We start from the raw sequence: 24,443 nt of genomic DNA on the forward strand, positions 1-24,443 counted from the left end.
GGTGGATGGGAAGATGGAGCAGCAGCACCCCCCACCCCCACAGCCAGAACAGAGCACAGCCTCCAAGATGCTGAAGATGGGAAAGCCTATATATACCTCTATCTATGTGTAGTCATCTGTCTTGTCATAAAAAGCACTGAATGTTTGCCATATATGTGTTCTGTGATCTGCTCTGAGTCTCTTTCAGGGTGAGAAGGGAAGAACATAAATACTGTAAATAAATAAATAAACTGCATCCCAATTAATTAGACCACAGATCCTAGTTGCTTGCAGCAATTGCTGACCAGTAAATCCAGATTGGGATATCAAGATGGTAGACACTGCTTATCCAGGGAATTATGATAATGTAGCTAAGTAAATGCTCTGGAATGAAAACCATTATTTCTATCTCTAGCTTATCACTGACAGTCCTAGTCTTCATGAACCGTTCTTTTAAAGCACCATAACATAGTGATCTTTGGTACCCCTTCCATTGCAAATTCCAAGGGAATGGAACATGCTATGAATAAGTATGTATTCTACAGGACTGATGGCAGGACTATCAGATGATATTAACGTCAAGAAGAAAGAGGCCAAGATACCCAAGTATTTTCCCCAAACTCCAGGAAGCAGGCAGCAGGTTAAGAGGAGAGAGGTTGACTTGCCCAAGGCCAGGCAGATTTTCATTGCTAAAGAGCTCTCTGCCGCTTATTTCTCCACATTCACATCTGCACATAGGTCTTTAAACATTTATTTTATTAAAATATTTATGTTGTTTGGTCCTCTGTTGTGGGTTCTCACAAATAAAAGCAATTAAGAACATTTTAAAACAATTTGAAATGTAAACAGTAGAAGATCAACAAAATAAAGGCATATCAAATAATTTGACAAGTCAAAACAAAACCATTTTAAAATCAGACACAAGTTGAAGTCATTAAGTGTCAAAAGTCTTTAACAATTAAGAGTGTTTAAGAATAAATGAATTCCAAGATTGAAATCAGGGTTTCTTGACCTCAGAGCTTGAATCCTCTTCTCCAGTCTCTTCAGTGAGGTGAAAAAATCTCAGAGCAGCACTACTGCCTTGTAAAGCATGTCAATATATAAGCACACCTTTAATAGACTTGGTATCTGGCATCTTATTAAGTTAGTAACAATATACTTACAACTGTATAACTATTTCACATTTGCACGCATGGTACCATTGCCATACAAACCTGTCTACCTTAAAAGCCAGCCCATCATTCCAAATACAGCAATTATGCTGAGCGAGAGGCAGTCAAATGATGTTTCTCCTACCAGAAACAGTGACAAAGAGCTGTGACTAGACTTTGCAGGGGTTCCTGTTTGGACTGTCACTCACCAGTGGGGGAGGCTTGTGACATAATTCAAAGCATCCAACAAAACTCCATTGCTTAGGATGGCAGACTGACTTCTAAGGTGGGTTTCAAGATTGGATCAGAACATGAAGTGTAACTATACCACTGACGCAGAATCTCAGCTGGGGTTTTTCATTTGAATAGCCTACTTTGTGCAGTTGTGATGGCTGTCTTTTGTAATATCATCCTTATAACATGACCAGTGCTAGCCTCCTAAAGGAGTCAATTGTAGGCCTAAAATCTCAGAGTGTGGAATGGTCCTGACTTGACAAGCCTTGTCAAGATCCAACAACCACCAGAGCATCAAATCTCTACCATTGTATGTATGGCATTCTCCCGGGGTTGTTATTTCAACCATTTTATTTTGTTGTACTGTAATTTTGGGCTTGGCCTCTTGTTAGCTGCCCCGAGTTCCCTTCGGGGAGATGGTGGCGGGGTACAAATAAAATTTATTATTAGTATTGGTGGTCCCCCTTCCCTCTCAGCTTCTCTGGACATGCAATAGGACAGAAGACAGATCACAGGATGGAGATGCTTCCTGAAGGCTCCCATCTGCTGTTGCAAGCCCACGGCAAGGGGAGTTGTGTAATGAGGTACTGGATACCTCTTTCCATAATCTTCATAAAATTAAGTACTCAGGTCTAACTAGAGCTACTGTATATCAGCATGGCAGGCACAGGAATCTACCTAGATCCTCCATGCTATCTGCTATAATGGATCCCTGTATAATAATAATTAGCTTTGCAGTTGATGATATGAGTTCCAAAAACTGCAACAAGCAAGGGGGAAAAACAAATATGCAAACAGCAAGGGCTAGCAAGGGAAGCACTATTTTGTTTTGTTTATAAGCCCAGTACTTCCTGTGTCCTCCTATGCAAATTTCTCTGCTGTCTCTCAATTCTGATGAAAAGAAATGATTTCCCAGCCATAATATACCATTATATTGTTTGCATTTTTAGACTTTCTTTGGAGAATGGCTATGAGGGTTATCATGGTTTACTCCAAAACTCACTGCCATGCCATTGATACAAACCACATATCTACTGGTCTATGTTCCACTTCAAAACTGCTGTGTGATAGTGTTAATGGTGCCCGAATATAATCATAAGATAACAAATTGAGTGATTATAGAGCAGGTCCTCAAACTAAGGCCCGAGGGCCGGATACGGCCCTCCAAAGTCATTTACCCGGCCCTCGCTCACGGTCAACCTAAATCTGAAATGACTTGAAAGCACACAACAACAACAGCAATCCTATCTCATCAGCTAAAAGCAGGCCCACACTTCCCATTGAAATACTAATAAGTTTATATTTGTTAAAATTGTTCTTCATTTTAATTACTGTATTGTTTTAAGTGTGTTTTGTACTACAAATAAGATATGTCAGTGTGCACAGGAATTCATTCATATTTTTTTTCAAATATAATCTGGCCCTCCAACAGTTTTAGGGACTGTGATCTGGCCCTCTGTTTAAAACGTTTGAGGACCCCTGATATAGACTGTTCCCTATATGATGCCACCTGCATGACTCCTAGAAACTCATAGTTAGCACTACCACTAGCAATGCTAGCCAGAGTATTCAGAAAATGTAGTCCCCCTGATCCCAAAAGTCTCTCTAAAAATGCTTTTGAAGTCCATGGCTCATGCTGACTGAAGAAACCTGGGTGTTGAAGTCCAAAAAACAACTGTTTAAAGCTCAGAGCTTAACAGAGGTTAAGTGTGGTGGAGGCTCCTTTATTGGAGGCTTTTAAGCAGAGGCTGGATGACCATCTGTCATGGGTGCTCTGGGGGCAATTTTCCTCCTTCTTGGCAGAGGGTTAGGCTAGATGGCCCTTCCAACTCTATGTTGGAACTCTAAGTCTCTTCCAACTCTATGATTCTATAATCCTCCTCCCAATCATGGGCGGTGGCTAGTTTTTTGCATGATAGACAAAGGAGAGTCCAGTTTGTGAATGTCAATGAATATCATTCACATCTGAAAATTGCTACACCATGTACACAGAGCCCTACCTCTTTCTTTTTTCCTCCTTGAGCCACTTAATCCAGAAAGTTATTACCCGGGTTCTGCAGATATTTTCCTTGTTAGATTAATAGAATTCCATAAATTTTCTGGAAATGGTGCCCAGAGGGTATATCACTGTTTTTATTTGACTGCATTATGTAAGTTAATCTCCCTTGGCTCCTGTTAAAAGAAAGAAATTTAATCAAGGTCTTTTAATAATTTAATTGTAATAGGTAGTTTAATGAAAAGAACATTAAGAATTTAAAGTTAAGAGCCTGATATGAATTATTTTCCGGACAACATATATCAAATAGTTATAGATATATCTACTTAGGCCTAAATACCTTAAAGGCACCAGATCTTGTCTAATCTTGGAAGCTAAGTAGGATTAGCTCTGCGTATGACTTGAATGGGAGACCATCAATTAATACCAGTTACTGTAATTATATTTCAGAGAAAGGAACTGGCAAAACTATTTCTGAGTATTCTGATGGTATTACAAGACTGATGTTGGAAAAGTCACCCCCTTGGAATGTAATTAAACATGACTCACTATAAAAACTATCAAGATTAATACATATTTGTATATTGTATATACGATGAAACTGTGGCAAAATGCCCATCCCCACCTCACTGCTAGCAACTGCACTAGGTAGCATGATTTTGATCTAGAAAGCTCTATACAGCTTAGGTCCAAACTATTTAAAATCCTGTATCTCCCCATAATTTTCAGGAGGGGACTTTCTCTCCATCCAATTAATTTCTCAGACTCAGAAGTTACAACTTCTGTATGCCATATTGCTTTAGTTCTATTTTCATTTAAATTATATACCGCTTTGAGTCCCATTTGGGAGAAAAGCAGGAAGTCAAATAAACAAATAAATAGGATGATGTGTTGTCGAAAGTTTTCATGGCCAGAATTACTGGATTGCTCTGAGTTTTCCGGGCTTTATGGCTATGTTCCAGAAACATTCTCTCCTGACATTTCACCCACATCTATTGAAGGCATCCTTAGAGGTTGTGAGGCCTCCTAGGTCATGTGGATGGCATGACTGCATGGAGTGCTGTTACCCTCCCGCCGAAGGGGTACCTATTGATCTATTCCCATTTGCATGTTTTTGAATTGCTAGATTGGCAGAGACTGGGTCTAACAACAGGAGCTCTTCCCATTCCGTGGATTTGAACCTCACAATTTCTGAGGATGCCTGCCATAGATGTGGGTGAAATGTCAGGACAGAATGGAACATAGACATACAGCCCAGAAAATTCACAGCAACCCAAATAGGATCGTGTTTCCCGTTCTCTTTCAACAGCAAGCAAGGCTGTGGGGATCAGAAGTTGTATTCCAATCATAATTTCTCATTGCAGTTCTCCTTTTTGGTGAATCCATTCATGGAAAATCCATCTATTTTGCACTCTGCTCATTGTGACTGCTGGCTTTTAAGGTGAACTTAGGAGATCAAGGCCAGGAGATGTTACTTAATTACATATATATAACTAAATAACTGTTCAAGAAGATGGTTGAGCTATTGCATAAAATAGTGGACGAGGTACTAAAGTTAAGGGACAATCCAGGGAGGAGGGGTTCACCCTGAAATGGCACCGCATCATAGATTGTTTCTGAATATCAGTATCTCACTGATACTGATACTGTATCTCACTGGAGGGAAGGATATTAGAGACAAAGATGAAGTACTCTGGCGACAGAATAAGAAGACAGGAAAGCTTGGAGAAGACGATGATGCTGGGGAAAATGGAAGACAAAGGAAGAGGGGGCAACCAAGGGCAAGATGGATGGATGGTATCCTTGAAGTGACTGGCTTGACCTTGAACGAGCTGGGGGTGGCCACAGCCGACAGGGAGCTCCAGCGTGGGCTGGTCCATGAGGTCACGTAGACTCGGATGTGACTGAATGAATAAACAACAAACAGTATCTCGTTCACTGTTTTATGCAATAGTTCATCCATCTTCTATATCTTCTATTATAACTGTGGACTGTACCACTCCAGACTACAAGTGGAAGAATCACATGATTGAATGTCTAACCCAGCATAATTATTTGCAGACCAGCCAAAAGGTTGCAGTTACACAGTAGCATACAAAGACATTCAACCTTCTACTATCTTAGATGGCATAAATGAAACAGTAAATATATTTACAGATATAACACCTAAAAAAGCAAGACCTTTCCATTATTGACAGCAACCATCCTGACATTGTGCTTTGTTATCTTATAGAGGAAATTCTGGGGTTTGAAAAATTTTATCTATGTAAAAAAAAAAAGTCAGATTTCAAGAATCTAAAATCACAGACATCACTATAATTACCAAAAAAGAAATAAGACCACCGTCTTTAAGTGCAAAATATTTCCGATTATAACGGCACAAATAATGCTCACAAGTTGACATTTGATCAAATCCAACATCAAGCCACAAGGGTGTACACGTATTTTCTATCTCTGGAAAAAAAAACACAGAAAGAATGAATGTCACTGTGTTTCATTTGCAAGCAAATTGTGTAGCATACATACAACAAGCTACAGTTGGTATTTAACTGCCTTGGGCCTAAAGGGGAAGAGGCAGAGGGAGGTAGAAAAAGCCCAAGTTAAAAAGAGAGAGAGAGAGAGAGAGAGAGAGAGAGTAGGCGTCAGTTCACTGATGAAAGAAAAATAAGCCACAGCACTTCACTTTTGTCTTATTTTAAAAACTGTGATTGATGCTCTGACATTTGGTAATTAATAAAGTATCATTTAATTTCATCTGTTTTGAGCACTTCAATCAAAATGATTTCCTTTTCTCTCTTCTTTAAAGTAGAAAATCCTGTTTTGCCTCATGGGACTGCTCAACACCAGGGGTGGCAATTGGATGATCTTTCAGATGATACTGAACTACATTTCCCAGCATTCCCTACCACTGGCTATTCTGAAGATTAGAGAGATTGGCCAAAACTAACAAAACTAACCTCTGAGGATGCTTGCCATAGATGCAGGCGAAACGTCAGGAGAAATGCCTCTAGAACATGGCTCTATAGCCCGAAAAAACCCACAAGAACCTAGTGATTCCAGCCATGAAAGCCTTCGACAATACATTAACAAAATAAAGTTCAACAGGGACAAATGCAAGATACTCCACTTAGAAAAAATGAAATGCAAAGATACAGAATGGGGGACAATGCCTGGCTCAAGAGCAGTACGTGTGAAAAAGATCTTGGAGTCCTCGTGGACAGCAAGTTAAACATGAGCCAACACTGTGATGTGGCGGCAAAAAAAGCCAATAGGATTTTGGCCTGCATCAACAGGAGCATAGTGTCTAGATACAGGGAAGTTATGCTACCCCTCTATTCTGCCTTGGTTAGACCACATCTGGGATACTGTGTCCAATTCTGAGCACCACAATTGAAGAGAGATGTTAACAAGCTGGAATGTGTCCAGAGGAAGGCGGCTAAAATCATCAAGGGTCTGGAGAACAAGCCCTATGAGGAATGGCTTAACGAGCTGGGCATGTTTAGCCTGCAGAAGAGAAGGCTGAGAGGAAACATGATAGCCATGTATAAATATATGAGAAGTCATAAGGAGGAGGGAGCAAGCTTTTTTATGCTGCCCTGGAGACTTTGACCCGGAACAATGGCTTCAAAATTAAAGAAAGATGATTCCACCTGAACATTAGGAAGAACTTCCTGACTGTGAGAGCCGTTCAGCAGTGAAACTCTCTGCCCTGGAGTGTGGTGGAGGCTCCTTCTTTGGAAGCTTTTAAACAGAGGCTGGATGGCCATCTGTTGGGGGTGCTTTGAATGTAATTTTCCTGCTTGGCAGGGGGTTGTACTGGATGACCCATGAGGTTTCTTCCAACTCTATGATTCTATGAGTTGCAGACCAAAAACATATGGAAGGCTGCACAAATCCCACACTTTATTTATACTAAACATAATGTGTGGGGTGAAAGATGTCTCCAGATGCTGGACTTCAGCTGCTTCAATCAGCTGGAGCCAGTCCACTTATATCTTTCACTTCAGATCTATCTATTCCAGTGGTTCTCAACCTATGGATCCCCAAATGTTTTGGCTTTCAACTCCCAGAAATCCTAACAGCTGGTAAACTAGCTGAGATTTCTTTGAGTTGTAGGCCAAAACACCTAGGGACCCACAGGTTGAGAACCACTGATATTTTGAAAATATACACCACTCATGTACTTTCTGGAACTTTCCAGGAACAGGTACTGGAATTCAAGGATCTCAAGCAGGATACAGGTTTCCCTGCTTTGTTTTCAGAAAATATTTAAGAACATCCTCAAGTAAGAATTTGGTTGCTAATATTTTCTTATAATCAAAAATGATATAAAGCATAGAGCCACTCTTGAATACCTCAGCAAGCAGGAGTCCAAAAGTGGCAGGCTAAAACCCAGAACCTCAGTCAATGGCTGATAACAAATGAGAGATTTCCTCCTGGGCACACGGAAACTGGGCGACTTGGAAGGTGCTGAACAGACTGTGGTCTGGCACCACAAGATGAAGACAAACTTAAGAAATTGGGCTACAGTGGAATCCACAACATGTGAGTGTGGAGAAGAGCAAACCACAAACCATCTGCTGCAATGCAACCTGAGCCCTGCCACATGCACAATGGAGGGCCTCCTTATAGCAACACCAGAGGCATTCCAAGTGGCCAGCTACTGGTCAAAGGACATTTAATAGAATGCAAAGTTTTCAAACTTTATTTTTTTTAATACAACTGTTTGGTTTGCTCCTAATATGATGAATAAATAAATCTTATAAAGTGCTTGATAGTCAAAATTGGCTCCATAGGTCTCTGGTCTGATGGCCTCTTGGTGGCCTTAGCAGTGGTATCTCTCTCTGCAGTGGTGATAAATCCATGTAATGTTTGCCTAGCTTTGACTGAGCTATCCATGGTGCTAAAATTATTTAGAAATTGGGTTCATTGCTTTGGCTAACCCCCATAAAACCAGGCTTGGATTCACCACTATATTGACATGGGATCCAACTTCCACCTTTGAGCAAGAATACTCTGTCCCTTCCTCTGCAATGTACAGGCAGTCCCCAAGCTGTGAACATGATAGGCTCTGTAGGTTTGTTATTAATTTGAATTTGTATGTAAGTCGGAACAGGTACATTTTAAAGTATAACTCCACCTCCATCTCTATCTATCTATCTATCTATCTATCTATCTATCTATCTATCTCAATCATTTGGATAGCACAGAGGCTCCAAAGCCTCAGTCACCTTAGTCCTACCTTGCCTTGGGCAAATACAGTCCACTATCCGTTTCTTCCTGAGCAACTCAATCAGCAGAGATGGGGAATAGGAGAAGGGTGTAGTGTCAACAAATTTTGACTATGGCCAACACTGCCTTCATTTCCTGACAGGTCTTCCCTGAGGAAATGTGGCCCTCACTTTTTTCAGTTTCCCATTTTCTGAAACAACAGCACCTACCTTGGATTACTCAGTGTGACATTTGCCAAGCTGTAGCTTGAGGATTCCTCTTCCATGGAGCTGGAGAATTTGGTTATACTCTTTGGGCATTGCGTGAAATCCAGGCTTAGGTAGCTGGTTGTCATAGTAGTGGTGGCTTATAGGATTGCCTGCTATGCTTTTTGAGAAAGGCCAGAAGCCATATAGCTTCACGTTCTCACACAGTTCCACAGCAGCACTGGTGATCATAAAACCCGATGACAACCGGTAAGCTTTGACGCCCTTAGTCCTCCAGAACTGAGCTAGATTTTTTAGGTATCTGGGGTAGAAAAAGATGGCCTTCTGCTTTGCGCTGAACTCTCTCAGAGTGTGGTGTACTTTGAACGAAGTGGCAGTGTTGCTCCTGAAGGAAAAAGCTGGTAACAAAAGGAATGCGTCTCCATAGCTTGCAATGTTTTCCAGGAAAGTGGCTTTCTTTTCATTCAGTTTATTATACCTGCAAACATGCAAAGACTTAGGAACATTCTTCATGGATACCAAAACATGCTGGATATGATTAAGTGGCATCTAATATTGATCCCCAGGAGTTCCCTAAAGTAGCAATTGCTATGGAGTGCCAATAATCAATACGCCAATTCATATTCATGCCAATTTATGCAATAGTGATATTCAAATAAGAGTTTGAGATGGCACACATGGTTCTCCCCTTGCCATTTACCTTCCAAACAACCCCATGAAGACTGACAGAGGAGGCGATAGGTCCAAGGTCAGCCAATAAGTTTCAAGTCTCAATGGGAGAACCTGGATCTCCCAATTACAGTATTACATAGTGGCTCATGTGGTAGACTAGGACTCTGGTAGATAAGGAATTGAATCCCCATTAGGCCATGGAAACTCAGTTTGACTTTGGCCATTTCACATCCTCTCAGCTCAAAGAAAGGGTGAGGCATTCTCCTCTGAACAAATCTTGCTGTGAAAACTCTACGACAGGTTTACTCTAGGGTTGTCAGAAATGACTCAAAGGCACACAGCAACCAGCTTCCAAATCCCAGACCAACAGCAGGAGGTTGGACAAAGCTGGTTTAGATGAAGGCTGTAATTTTGCACCGCTATTCTTTCCTCGCAGCTAAGAGCTTGTGAGGCCAAAGAGCAAAGGGCCATTGTATTTACTTCCACACAGAAAGCTTCCCCTCTTTCCAAAAGAACGAGCAGCTTACGGGCTTTCAATCTGCATTAGCTGGCCTTTTAAGGGGAAACTTGGGACTACTAATGAAGCAATTGGAATTCAATAGCAACGATGGTGGCATGCCAAGGAGTTTCTAAATTGGAGAACCAAGCAATTAAGCACAAGTCGCAAACAACACTGCAGTCATACTCACTTCTGAGCTATGATGCTCGGGTTGACAGTCACAAGGTTTGTCTTATTGCCCACATCTTGACTGACACTTCCCTCAGTCGGGGGAAGATTACACCTGCAATTTGACAAGAGACAAACATTATTTTCCTTATAACCTTTCCATATCTCTCAGACAATCAAAGGTACATCAATTTAGTCTGATATCAGAGGCTGCAAACCTAGAGCATCCTTTCCAGGAAGAAAGGCTCATTGGTAATGCTGGGAATGTCTTTCTGGGTGCAAATGCACACCATGGCTCTGAAAAGATCTTCTGCACAACAATTAACCTTCCAAATTGCATTGTGCAGTAACTTAGAGTGTTTGCTGACAGGGGCTGTGATAACAGCCATGGATTTACATAGGTTCCAAGGGGAGGAGGGTGATTAACCAGTTATCTGGAAGATTTTGGGCATTCTAGTAAAAAGTTACATTTCCAAACTTTGATATTAAAAATTAGACTTTAACAGAGGATGACCCACCTGAAGAGGATTTGGATGGAGGCAGATATCTACCTCCATCAACAGAGGTAAAGACTATGTCAACCCTGGAGGCCCCAGTTCCAGAAACCAAAAGCTTTGAAGGGTACACCTTGTACCAAACTTTCTGCTGCAAGTATTATCTTCCAAAATAGAACATGTAATGATTAACACTAGGACCAGTCTTGGATTCTCTGCAGCCCCAGTACTAAATGGGAACAACGGTCATGCCAGCTATCATTATCCTCTAAAAATGCCATGCAGGTAATAGTTCCATTCAGCACACGTATGCATATTTTGGAGAACATTTCTGTTCCTCAGAGTAGATAGAAAATCTACCTTTTAGGAGAAAACACTTTGCAGGGGGAATTTCAAATGTGTCTGGCATCAGGAAATATGACTGCAAGAGAAGGGGAAGGTAACTTTCAAGATACACAACCCAATCATTCTCCTTCCCACAGCTTTTTGTCAGGGGGAAAAGCCAAATAAGGGATGGATAAGGGATGCAATTACAGAGATGTAAAGAAGTATGCTACTTGCTCAGTACACTATACTTGAACTGAAAAAATAAAAAATGAATCTGTTCTACGAGTTTCTTCCTTTTCTTCCTACAATTGTCTTAATCTCAACTAGATTCCTTGCATCAATGGGGATTTGAAAAGGCAACACTTAGGGGAGTTTCATTGATTTAGTTCACCACACTAGTTGTACTGAACAACAGAAGGTGCATCTTCCCCATTTGTTCCTTACGTCATGCACTCACTCACCTAAATACAAAGTCTGATTTGTCAATCTCAGCTCCGCAGTTGGAGTTCTTCAGAATCCCACCATTACCGACCACTGCACATTGTTTGAAGGGATAATCCAGAGGCTGTGACTAAAAATAAAAAGAGGGAAGCAGTGTTAACTGCGTAGCAAAATTTCAGCCAAAATGGAGTCAGGCGCTGTGGGTACATTGCCCAGCCTACTTGAGCATTCTCTCCTCTACAGCTTCTGTCACATCCTGAACATCATTTCCAAAAAGCTACAATGCAGCAGGGAAGGGTGGAAGAGAGGGGCAGTAGAGAGGCAGACTGAATTGAACTAAAATTGGGCAAAGGGATGTTGAGGGAGCAGTTCTATACCTGATTTGGGACAAAACCTATTTATTCATTTATTTATTTACTGCATTTGGCAGAGGCAACTCAAGGCGGTTCACAGTTGGCAGCGATTTGATGACATAACAAATATCAAAATACAGTTAAAACAATTATAAAAGCAATTCAACATTTAAAATGTAATATAAAAGCAAATATATACCAATCTCTCATTACAGCACTATAAAATTTCTTGTGGTCTTTAAGTCATTTTTGACTAATGATGATACCTTTGCGGTGTTTTATTGACAGAATTTATTCAGATGCTTATCTTCCTCAAAATCTGAGTGTGACTTATCCTGGTCTCCCAGTTCAACATTTAATCATTACACTGTGCCAGCTCACTCATTATAAAATACAGACCAAAATATTTGGTCACCATCCACGCACAGGAAAGAGTATAGCAGTCAAAAGGAAGGAGGAGTGGAAGAGGAAATTTGGTGGCATGAATTGTCTTCTGCTTGACTACTATCCAGAACACTTGAAAGATCAAACATATTCTATATATGAGGCCATAAAAATGGTGTGCTCCTTACCTCAGGCAGCATTTTGAATATTTCCTCTGTGATATGAATGGTTTTCTTATTGTCCACTTCATAACTCATATTGCTTCCCAGTGGGGTATTGTTTTGAGAAGAGATAAAGTTGTGGATGGCATCACAGCATGAAGTGAGTTCTGACCTGAAAAACAAAATACAAAAGATCATTATAGTGAATTGCTGTTTTAAAAAAAGAGAAATTCACAAAAGAATGAGAAACACAGCTAGCTCCTTCTTTATATTGATGATGATGACAATTTATGACTGGTTCACATCTAACATACATTATTGAATGGAATTGTTTTACCATTACTAGCTCTGATACTATCCAATAATTTGGGAAGCAGCGAGAGATTATGGGATTATTTGGCCTATTCCAAATAATGTCAATATTTCTAAGTATGTTATTGTGATCCTGTTCCTGATGATTCAGATATTTTGTCAGACATGCTACATCAATGTCAGCATGTCTGCTATTTTTAGGAAACGTATTTTCCAATCAAATCCTCTTAAATTGTCAAAAGTTGGCTGGATGACCAGGAAGTGGGGGTTGGGAGGGGGAATAACATCCACTGCTCTTGTTTCCTCCTTCTCTTTTGTGTACAGGCAGTCCCCAACTTGTGAACAAGATAGGTTCTGTAGGTTTTTTCTTAAGTTGAATTTGTTTGTAAGTTAAAACAAGTACATTTCTAAGCATAACACCAAACATATAAATATATGGCCACAATGGTACACACACAAACACACTAGTTACATCCTGCTTGGACTACTGTAAAGTATTCTACATGGGCCTGCTCTTGAAAAATATCCAGAAACTTCAATTGGTCTAGAGAACAGCAGCAAGGTTAATCACCTGTGCCGATTCCAGGGAGCACACCCCAACCCCTGCTGAAACAGCTCCACTGCTTTGCAATTTGTTTCTGGGCCCAATTCATGGTGCTGGTTTTAACCTATAAAGCCCTGCACACAAACCCGTAGCCAGGATTTTGATTCTGGGGGGGGGGGGGCTGAATTTGATTCGGGGGGGGGCAGTCAGGATCTATCCTCGCAAACCTTTTGTATCATTATCCCAATACCCCCATGGATATGGGATATAGTGAGCATTGTGATCAGATCATGATATGAATATACATAACTGTTTAAATAATGTACCAGTAAAGCCTTCTCGCGGACCACCATGAGAATTTTGGGGGGCGGGCACTGAAGCCCCTCCTAAGGATAGATTTCCCTCACTTCTTGTTGTCTCACCCCCACTCTTAACTATGAGTCATTGTAAGTCGGATGTTTGTAACATGGGGACTGCCTGTACAATGGGAGGAAAATACAAGAAGATCCATGTGACATTAGAACCCATATTTGCAGTTTCCCTTAACCAAGCCTGGGGAAAATGGTCCCTCGGAGTTTGCTGGCTCTTTCAGATGATTCTATGTTATGCTTCCCTGAACGTGATCAGAATGTTCCCCTGGAGGACGCAGCATGTTCCTAGAGATGATACTTCTTTAGGAATGCCTAACTCCACCAGAGCAATTGTGTGGTATGATGGGACTGTTAGTGTTTATACAATGGATTTCAACAGGGCTTATTCCCAAGTAAGCATATGTAGGACTTTAACCAATCACGGAAAGAAGCCAGTCGAAATAAACTAATAAACTTGGAAGTGGATAGAAATGTTTTCTAGTTAGAAGAAAACTCTATTTTGCTTGCAATGAATATTGCATTCATTTGGTTTTTCATTTGTGCCATAACGGCAGTGAGGAATACGATCCAAGGTAAGCATTACTTCAGTAAGCCATGAAATTGAACTCATGAAGTTGATCATTTGAATGCACTCCATGTCTGAAGTCTAGCTTTTGGGCCTCTTTGGCATTATTTCCATTTTAAAGATGCATTTGATTCTACTTAAGAGAGGCAAATACTTTTTGTCAAACATCCAAACATCAGAGGAAATGCTCTTTTGGTGGATATAACATTCATTAGCAAAAATGGTGCGTGCTTCTGCTTTATTGCTCTGACCATAAAAAGAAATGCTTCAATATAAGCAGATCTGTCTCATATTATAACAAAAAACATGGCTAATAAAAACAGAATTTATTGTTGTTGGGTGCCTTTACTTCACTTCCAACCCAAGGCAGCCCTAGGACAGACATTTCTTAACAAGCTTTGCCAGTGTCTTCTTTTGAAAGCTGAGTGAGTATAATTTACTCAAGGTTGGCTAGTGGGTTTTATGGCCCAGTATGGATTCAAACCCTAGTGCCCAAAGTCATAGTCCAGTGCTCAAACCACTACATCATACTGGCTCAGTTTAATGTTATGGTCAGCTAAAGTGGTTAGAGGCAGCCAGGTAGTATAATATCCATTCAATGCATTAGTGACACACATGAAACAATAAAACAGTATTTTAAAGGTATTGATATTTCTCCCTTGATAGATCAATAACAAAAACTGCTGATGCTGTTGTGTATCTACAGTTGTATCTAATTTCTTTATATCCAATGAGCAAAGTTTTTCACCTAGGTTTTTTTCATACAATTCACAAGCCGCTATTCCACTCAGTGTTTTGAATATAATCAACGATTATCATTTGTTATAGAGCTTAATGCGTGAAAAACGCCAATGGCAGTGTAATCATCATTAAAATAGGCTCAGACTAAGAATGCCACCCTTATTAAACAGTGGGATTTTCATCTGATAGTAACCTGTCTGGGCGACATCACAGCAATTCCACTGTTCACAGTAAAACAACACAATCTAACGAGCAAATATCTTTATTCATGCCCTTTCTACTTTTATAGATTTAGGGCTCTCGCAGCTAGATGACTCATAACCAAATTCTTGAAATTGGCCTTGGACACTGAAGTCACATAAAGTTGCATTGCATTACTGCAACTGAGACAGGATTTTTATATTTGGCATGCAAGTTAAAGAAGCTTGATTTCCTCCCTGGCTAGCTCAAAGCATTCTATTTTTTTTAAATACTTAATAGTATGCAATTTGATCCAGCATGGTTTTTTTGTTTTCATGTCAGAAGCGACTTGAGAAACTGCAAGTCAATTGTGGTGTGAGAGAATTGGCAGTCTGCAAGAATGCTGCTCAGGGGATGCCTGGATGTTTTACCATCATGTGGGAGGCTTCTATCATGCCCATACATGAGAAGCTGGAGCTGACAGATGGGAGCTCACCCCATCTTGCAGATTCGAACCACCGACCTTTGGTCAGCGGTTCAACCAGCACAAGGGTTTGACGCATTGCGGCACTGCAGCTATCATGCCAGCACAGTATAATGGTTAAGAGCAGTGGCTTTCAACCTGTGGGTCCTCAAATATTTTGGCTTTCAACTCCCAGAAATCCTAACAGCTGGTAAACTGGATGGGATTTCTGGGAGTTGTAGGCCAAAACACCTGGAGACTCACAGGTTGAGAACCACTAGGTCAACGTTTCTCAACCTGGGGGTAGGGACTCCTGGGGGGTGGGGTTGCAAGGGGGTGTCAGAGGGGTCATCAATGACCATCAGAAAACACAGTATTTTTTTTGGTCATGGATGTTCTGTGTGGGAAGTTTGGCCCAATTCTATCATTGGTGGAGTTCAGAATGCTCTTTGATTGCAGGTGAACTATAAATCCCAGCAACTACAACTCCCAAATGACAAGGTCTATTTTCCCTAAACTGCACCATTCGTCACATTTGGGCATTCTGAGTATTCATGACGAATTTGGTCCTGTTACATCATTGTTTGAGTCCAGAGTGCTCTCTGGGTGTAGATGAACTACAACTCCAAAACTCAAGGTCAATGCCCACCAAACTTTTCCAGTATTTTCTGTTAGTCATGGGAGTTCTGTGTGCCAAGTGGAATTCAGAATGCTCTTTGTTTGTAGGTTAACTATAAATCCCAGCAACTACAACTGTCAAATGACAAAATTAATCCCCCCTCTAACCCCACCAGTATTCAAATTTGGGTATATCGGGTATTGTACCAAATTTGGTCCAGTGAATGAAAATACATCCTGTATATCAGACATTTACATTACGATTCATAACAGTAGCAACATTACAGTTATGAAGTAGCAACGAAAATAACATTATGGTTGGGGGTCACCAGAGCATGAGGAACTGTATTTAGGGGTCACGGCATTAGGAAGGTTGTGAAACACTGCACTAGGCTAAAAGTGTTAGTTTCTGAGATACCAGGATTTGAATTGCATTTAACCATGGTAATCAATTAGGTGACCTTGGACAAGTTACATACTCCTTGCCTCAATAAAGGCAAATCCCCTCTAAAAAAAATCCTTCCAAAACCCCCAGTGATAGGTTTACATTGGGTTTGCCATAAGTCAGAATGTATTGCTATATACTATAATCCTGCGTGAATCTGCTGAAAAATCTGACTGAAATTGTCTTCGCAGGATCTTACATGCTATTCCAAGAGAAGACTGGAATAGTATGCCAGTAGTTTCCAAATAATGAAGCAACGTTGCTTTAGGAATAACATTCAGCCTACATCAGGGTAATAATCAGAAACAGTGCACCATCACTACTGCACTACTGGATAATTACCATCCAAGGGAGGACTAGAAGCACATATCTCTGCTTCCCTCCCAACAGTATTCCATAGTTCAGACATAGTAGGATGTTTTGGACATATGCTATTTACTTAGACCAGTCCTCTGGTGTAAAGATACATATGGTCCATCTCTCCATTAAGGGGACGGAGGAAAACAATGCTTCATTTTTTCTTTTTCTTTTTCCTACTGCTTCTGTGCCTCACATCACAGCTCTTCACTCATTCCAATTAATGCTCAAAGATAAACATGTTTTGGGAACAGTGCAAGATGAAAAGCACCGGGCAAGTACAGGTGAGCCTGACTGCTTCTCCATTTAAATCTATTTGCTTCTGAATTAAAATTGCTTCTTCCCCATTTGCTTTTGTCCCATATGAAAGCCCATGATGGACCATTCTGCCCTACAGAACCCTCTCTTTTATTTCAACAGTTGCTTCAAGCCTAGAGTCATAAAAGGACCTTATTTATGGCAGCAACATGCACTGAAATGTAGGTTAATTAGTATGTTCTGTGGTTCACTGAGCAGCCAAAGAGAATTGATTTGTGACTGAGCTTCTGTGATTGACATCTTCCCCATTTCAAACTTTCGTTATAAATGATGTGTCAGGGAACATTTGCCGGTGATGGATGTCAAGCACTATGCGTGCTTACCACTTCTAGCTGCTCATTAATTAAATATTGGTCTTCTTGAATGTTAGCTACAGTGTCAAATAACAGACAGGATGCATGCATGATGAAAAGGACTTCAAAAAAGCAAATCATTAAAAGTCATGATAGCAGGATAAGCTCTTTGCTGCTTATTAATATTTGGAGGGCACAGTAAACAGCTTTGATTTTGGCTTTCAAGTGGAAGTGTCATGTTTAGGTCAATGTAAATGAGCTGGATACAGATGTTATTTCCTTTACTATTTTGATTGGGTTTTTTTTTAAAAAAAAGCAGAAATCATTTCCATCATGACTCCATTCAACCTATTTGGATTGATGGTTGGTTTTGCTGATATAGAATTTAATTCTAACCCATCAAGACAACTGGGATCTAGCCGAGCCAATATTAGGCTACAAAAATGGTGTTGAATCTAAAACCTTCCCAGTTTAAAAATTCTGTAAATTACCTTTGTAAATTACCCAGCTTTTTGTTGGCATAATGGTTGTGTCCTTGGGCTGGAGGAAGTTTGGTTTGGCATAATCTGGATCCTTCCTTTTTTCTAATTCCTCTTTAGCTCTTCTCTAATCTGACCAACAGACTGGTTGAGGCAAATGCTTCCATGTCAGAAGAAGAGGATTATCCCAGCAGAAGGACAGTTTGGTTGGCAAGGGCTGCTGACTATGGCTTCATCCCAAACATGCTTGAACTGAGATTGCACTGATACTTGGGAATGTAGACCATACACTGTTGTGCATATCTGCATGTATTGTTAATTGTTAATTGTTATTATTTTTATACGGTTTATACTATATGTAATTGTTTTCAATTGTATTTTATCTTGTGGGGCATTGATTGCCAAATGTAAACCGCCTCGAGTCACCTCCAGGCTGAGAGGGGCGGTATACAAGTATAGTAAATAATAAATAAATAAATAAAGAGCCTTCAAGTTGCCTGTCAACTTATTGCTTATGATGGGAATATTCAGAGACAGTTTGCCATTGCCTTCCTCTGGGTGTGGTTTACGGGATCTGATATTACCCAGCACGCTCCCTTACATGTGCTAACTAGTCCTGGTCTTGCTTAGCTTCCAAGATCAGACAGGATCTGTTGCCTGCAGGACATTTAGATAATGCCTTTTGTCAAACAGAATCTTAGAACTGGAAGGTGCCAAAATGGCCATCTAGCTCATGCCACTGCCATGAAGGGATACACATATATACGATTTCCAGAAGATGTCCATCCAACCTTTGCTTAAAGACTTCCAAAGAAGGAGAGTCTATAACTCTAAGAGGCTGTCTATTCTACTATCAAACTGTTTTTTCAGTAAAGAGGCTCTTCCTAATGTTTAGGAATCCGTTGTTCCATGTTCTGTTTTCCAGAGCAGCAGAAAACGAGTTCACTCCATCTTCTACATGTCATCCATTCAGGTACTTAAGAATGTCTATCATGTTATCTCTTACTCTTCTCATCTCTAGGATAAACATATTCTACTTCAGTCTAAGTCATTCCTCTTAAAGCTTGGTTTCCAGACCATTGCTCATTATGGTTGCCTTTCTCTGCACACATTCCAGTTTGTCAATATCCTTCTTCAACTGGGGTATCCAGAACTAGACACAATATTCCAGGTAAGGTCTGACCAAAGCAGAATGAAGTGGCACTACTACTTCTCTTGATATGAGCACTATGCTTTTATTGGTGTAGCCTAGAATAACATTAGTTTTTTGGACTGCTGTAAATACAAAAGTATACTTCTAGAAAACATAGAGGAGTCTGGTTTTTGTTGATTTTATTGGCACTCAGAACACCTGCAACAAGGACAAAACTGATCTGAGGGCCTGAGGTGGTGTTGTGTGTTGACTGACCAATTATCTGACGTGACAGCTAGAAAGACTCACACAGCGCTTCCATATCAATAGCAGCAACAACAAGAATAATAAACAGCTTCTGCCCTCAAGCTTAAATACAGGGAAAGAAAAAATGGTGATGAAAGGGGGGAAAAAAGAAATTCAAATTTGCCATGTTTTCTCATGTGCCGAGCAGTGATATGTTGGCATTAGTAAATTATCGAGAGCTGGCAGAAAAACAGTCTGTTTGTTTTCACTTGCAATGTTTGTCACTTGTTTATTGACTTTTCACCCCTTTCTCAGTCATGGGCTGTTTCAGGTAGTATGGAGTAGACTGAGAGTCAGGTTGCAGTATGGCCAATGCCCTTGCTGGAGATTTGGGGAGCTATAGCCCCAAAAGCAATGTTTCCAAGTTTTCAACTGAGTCCCCTGGAATGTAGATGCTCCAAAAAAGGTTGCTTCAATTGTTTCTATAATGGAGCTGACATTCTTCACGGGAACACTAGACAACATGTCCTCACACTGAAACTAAAAAATTCAGGAAACGTAGTACATTCTAACAAGGAAAGTCTGTTTTCTCGGATGTATTAAAAGATCAGAACTCTAGCTCGGCTCTGATGTGTTGTCAAAGCAAGAGCCCTGTAAAATTTTAATATCCTGTTTCAGAAAATTGCAAAAAAAAGGAGACGAAGGAGAAAGACTTAACATGAAAACAGCAACTTGTTAAAGAAATAGTTCTCGCTCAGAATTCCTGGCAATTCGCTGTATGAAGAAATTAAAAAAAATATGGGTGTTCCTCCCTTTTCATTTCATTAGCTCAGTCATGGGACAAAAAATAAATTTCGGATGTAAAAAGATCAATGTTTCTAAACATATACATCTACCTTATGCTCATATGAGATATGAGAGAAGACCAGTAGCACTTTCCTGCAAACAGACCCCATTCACGGTGTTTCTAATAATGGAGGTAATTAGAAACAGGACGAACAGCCCAAAAACACACACAGCAACCCAGACCCCATTCACAGTGTTTCTAATACTGGAGGAAATACAGAGCCACAACAATTAGTTAGGATTAATGCTCTTGAGCCTCCCTTTTCAGCCATCCTAAGTCAGTTGACATCTTATACCCTAGTAAGAACAATGTCAATGGCTTACAAACACTCTTTCTTAGGAATCATTCTATATGCATTTCATCTACGAATTGTTACTGCACTTCTATTGCTAAAACTGCTGAGCCTAAGCTAATTTTGCTATTCATTCCACAAGTAGAGATTGAAGGTATGTGTAAAGCAGCATTACTCATGATTTCTTATCTTTCACACTTCTGAAAATTGCACCAATAAAACATTGTATTCCTAACATAGTAAAATACTTTCTGTGTGAGAGGCTTTTTGAGTTAAGAAATTGCTTATTTTATTCTCATAGGCTGCTCTTCTACAGACAGTTTTGTAGAATAAAAGCCAGAATCTTGCATTGCCTTTATGTATGCATAAGCACTGCAGTTGATGCTACACAGTGATTTATTTATTTATTTATTTAAAACATTTATATTCCACCCTTCTCACCCCGAAGGGGACTCAGGGCGGAGCACAGTATATACACGGCAAACATTCAGCGCCAGGACAAGAATTTATATACACATACTTAAAAAATTAAAAACATTAAAACACACCATTTAAAACAATCTTGGTCATCTGCGTCTAATTTAATTGGCCTTGTAATCTTTCCTATTGCTGCTTTATAGCCCTGTCCTGAAAGCTTGGTCCCACAGCCAAGTTCTTACCATCCTTCTGAAGGACAGGAGGGAGGGGGGCAATCTGATCTCACCAGGAAGGGAGTTCCATAGCCAGGGAGCAATCACCGAGAAGGCCCTGTCTTTCGTCCCTACCAATCGTGAATTATAGTGTAAGCCAACCATCTTCACTAGGCTGGTTGACTTTCACAGTTCCTACATGGGGATCATAGTTTCTATGTAGGAAACCATGAATATGTTGCTGCCATGAATGTGCAACAGCAGGTTGTATTCATAACTGTGATATAACAATAATAATAATAATAATAATAATAATAATAATAATAATAATAAATCACACAGTCCTAAATGCTTGGGAAGTGTTTGACTTGTGATTCTGTGATATGAAATCCAGCATATATATATCTCATTTGCTGTATCATACTGTGTTTTTGTGTCAGTCAAACAATAATAATAACTTTATTCTTATATCTTGCCTCCATCTCCCCGATGGGACCCGAGGCAGCTTATATGGGAATCAAGCCCAATATAAACAAGGTTGCAAAGTAACACAATTAAAACATATGACAATCAACTGTATTAAAACAATAAAACCAATAAAATAAAATCAATAAAACCTAAGACATCATGAAACATAACCAAGCAACAATCAACCAATAGCAGAGAAAAATGGGCATGTGCAGATTTGAGATTAATAGGGCAGTACAGAGCTTGGGCATTGTAAACTGTAAGGCCGAGGGCTGGGAATAAAGTGCTGGAGATCCTACCAAAAGATTAGGGCTGGGCAGACGTGATCAGTAGCTGAACCATTATTCAAAAGCACATTGGAACATCCAAGTCAAAAGGCGGACAAGGTGGTGGCTAATCTAATCTCCCTGGGGAGAGAGTTCCAGAGCCGGAGGGTCACCACTGAGAAGGAACTCTCATCCACACCAAACGTGCTTGTGATGGAGGTGGAAGTGAGAGAAGGGCCTCCCCAGAAGATCTTAGTGCTCGTGTCAGTTCGTAGAGGGAGATGTGTTTCTTTAGGATTCGGGCTAAAGAAGGAAGATAGACCAATCCTTCTCTGGAGGTTTGTAAGAAGAGGCTGGATGACCTGAGTGTGTGTTTCCACAAGCAGAGAACTGGGCTTGTGATGTCTTCCAACTCTAGGATTCTATGATCCAATCCGATACACTTTTTTTCAAGAATAAATACCATTCACTTTGGTAAGACATATTGCTCAGAAGGTGGGTATAAGATTGCAGACTCACCTGAATTTGGCATATTCTTGTGGTCTCTTCTTCCATGTACAGTTCTGTAGTTTCCCAACTATCTGCAAATAATAGTCTTCAGAATACCTAAAAAAAGATTAAAACATTAGAAGCAGTCTACTTAACTTTTTTATTCAGTGTATGTGTGTGACACAGGTAATATTTTGCCTGCAAAAAGAGAAGGAGGCATATTCCTGGCGGATTTACTTGACCGGCTAGGTCTTCGGAAACATTTAAGGACAACCTAAACAATACATATAACATGTTAATGAGGTACTCCCCCAAATGGTGGAAGGTGTCTGCCATGACACATGATTGTTTTCATTTATGAATCTTGCATTTTTGCATGCTTTGTGTTATAATTGGTCACTGGAAGGCAGATTTCCAGATATGATTGCTAATGCCTGAACTACAAGTTAATTATATGGAATATGCACAATTCATTCCACATTATCCATACTTACTATAGTAATTTCAGATACAGTAAAGTTTTAGTTCACTTTTAGCTTTAACTGTTAAATGATCCTTCCCTGTTTGTAACTAAAGCAAGGCTGCCATGTCTTATTTCATAGACAGCCTCGTATCTGAAGAGCTGCTATAGAATAGCCCACCATTTCAGTGCCTTCCAAGCTGGGTCTCTAGAGGATGCTAAACCTCAACGTCAAGAAGCCCTAGCCAGCATATGTAACTGTCAGAGATTCTGAAAGCTACAATCCAACAATATCAGGAAGTCACTAATCTATTTGAAAGCATCCTCTTAGCATTTGACAGCAGGTTGAGCAAGCACACAAGATGCCAAGTTGGAGTCTTCCTTTCTGTAGCTAGAAGTCTTACATATAAATTACAGCAATTATTTTTATATTTGCATGCATAAATATAAATTAGAATCTGCAAGCCCCATGTGTCCTCTTCTGTTGGTGATCTGGAAATGGCCACTTTTAACCAAAGTCAAACTCTGGTCAACACCAGAAAAGAAAGCTCTCCCAGATGTCATTCACCACTCAGTCACTTAAGAAATATCCCTGCCTTTTCTGTTGATTCTTGAGATAAATCTTCTGATTGACAGTAAAATGGAGCCAATGCCTCCCCCTCATGTGCTTTTTAAAGAAAGCCAAACCTTTTATCAGATTATTTTAAGAATAAGTAGGAATCTCCTTTGATACATTTGACAGGCACACAGAGACAGTGTAAAGTGACAACTCTGATTAGCAGACACTGTATTGCAATTGTTCCCTGCCTTTAGTCCTCATATGTTATTAGAGGACAACTCCTCACATTCCTGACTATTATCCCTGATGGCCATCGCTTTCTGAAGTGCAAGTCAAACAACATTTGAGAACCCAATACATACTTTAAAAAAGGGAGTGTTTATTATCATTCTCTCTTCCTTCTTGTGAATTCACAATGAATGTTGTTGATGGACCAAATCACGCATGGGACCTGGAATAAGGAAGGCTGTAGAAGACTCAAGCTCTGCACAAGACTAGGTTGGGAACTGACCCACACACGAAAAATTATAAGGCAAAATCAAACTACTGAAAAATTATCAATCAGATGTGTACTGAATTATCAAGTACTAAGAAATATTAAGGCAGTAATTGTTACTGAGCTCCCTCAAGTAATAAAAGCTGCATGAAATTTATCATATGCATGCTAACATAGGAGCAAGCTACACTGGTCAACAAGGAGGGAACTTAAGCACACATTGCTTTTGTACTTATATTTGTATATCAGCATGTCTGAATGACAACTGGTAAAGTCATTTTCTTTTTCCCTGCAAGAACCTGAAAATAGGTAAAATGAAAAACAAATTGTCAACCCACATTTAAACAGTTCCAGGATGTATAAAATCAGGGGCAAAAAAAAACAAAAGCCGTTCAGATGTTTTGGACTTCACATTTCAGGAGTTCCTGCCATTGCTCAATGTACCAGGGGTTCCAGTCTAAAACACCAAGAGGACTAAAAAGTCCCCACATCTGGCCCAGATAAATTCAGTAAGGCAAATATCTGGTTTATTTCTAGTCGAAGCTAAATTCTCCATAGTGGAGCACGCTCATCCCT

General features: G+C 40.1%; 1 protein-coding gene across 1 annotated transcript in view; it reads right to left on the reverse strand.

Moving 5' to 3' along the window:
• Window positions 1-718: 718 nt before the first annotated feature.
• The window catches only part of ST8SIA6 (ST8 alpha-N-acetyl-neuraminide alpha-2,8-sialyltransferase 6), a 62,312-nt gene continuing 38,587 nt past the window's right edge, over window positions 719-24,443 (reverse strand). The window contains exons 4-9 of the mRNA XM_060782342.2: window positions 22,383-22,469; window positions 12,325-12,469; window positions 11,420-11,529; window positions 10,160-10,252; window positions 8,802-9,276; window positions 719-5,814 (exon numbers count right to left, since the gene is read on the reverse strand). Coding sequence (XP_060638325.2) covers window positions 8,808-9,276; window positions 10,160-10,252; window positions 11,420-11,529; window positions 12,325-12,469; window positions 22,383-22,469 — 904 coding nt within the window. The 3' untranslated portion in view covers window positions 719-5,814; window positions 8,802-8,807. The remainder of the gene's footprint in view (window positions 5,815-8,801; window positions 9,277-10,159; window positions 10,253-11,419; window positions 11,530-12,324; window positions 12,470-22,382; window positions 22,470-24,443) is intronic.

Source organism: Anolis sagrei, chromosome 6 (assembly GCF_037176765.1).
Source record: "Anolis sagrei isolate rAnoSag1 chromosome 6, rAnoSag1.mat, whole genome shotgun sequence".
Taxonomy (NCBI): domain Eukaryota; kingdom Metazoa; phylum Chordata; class Lepidosauria; order Squamata; family Dactyloidae; genus Anolis; species Anolis sagrei.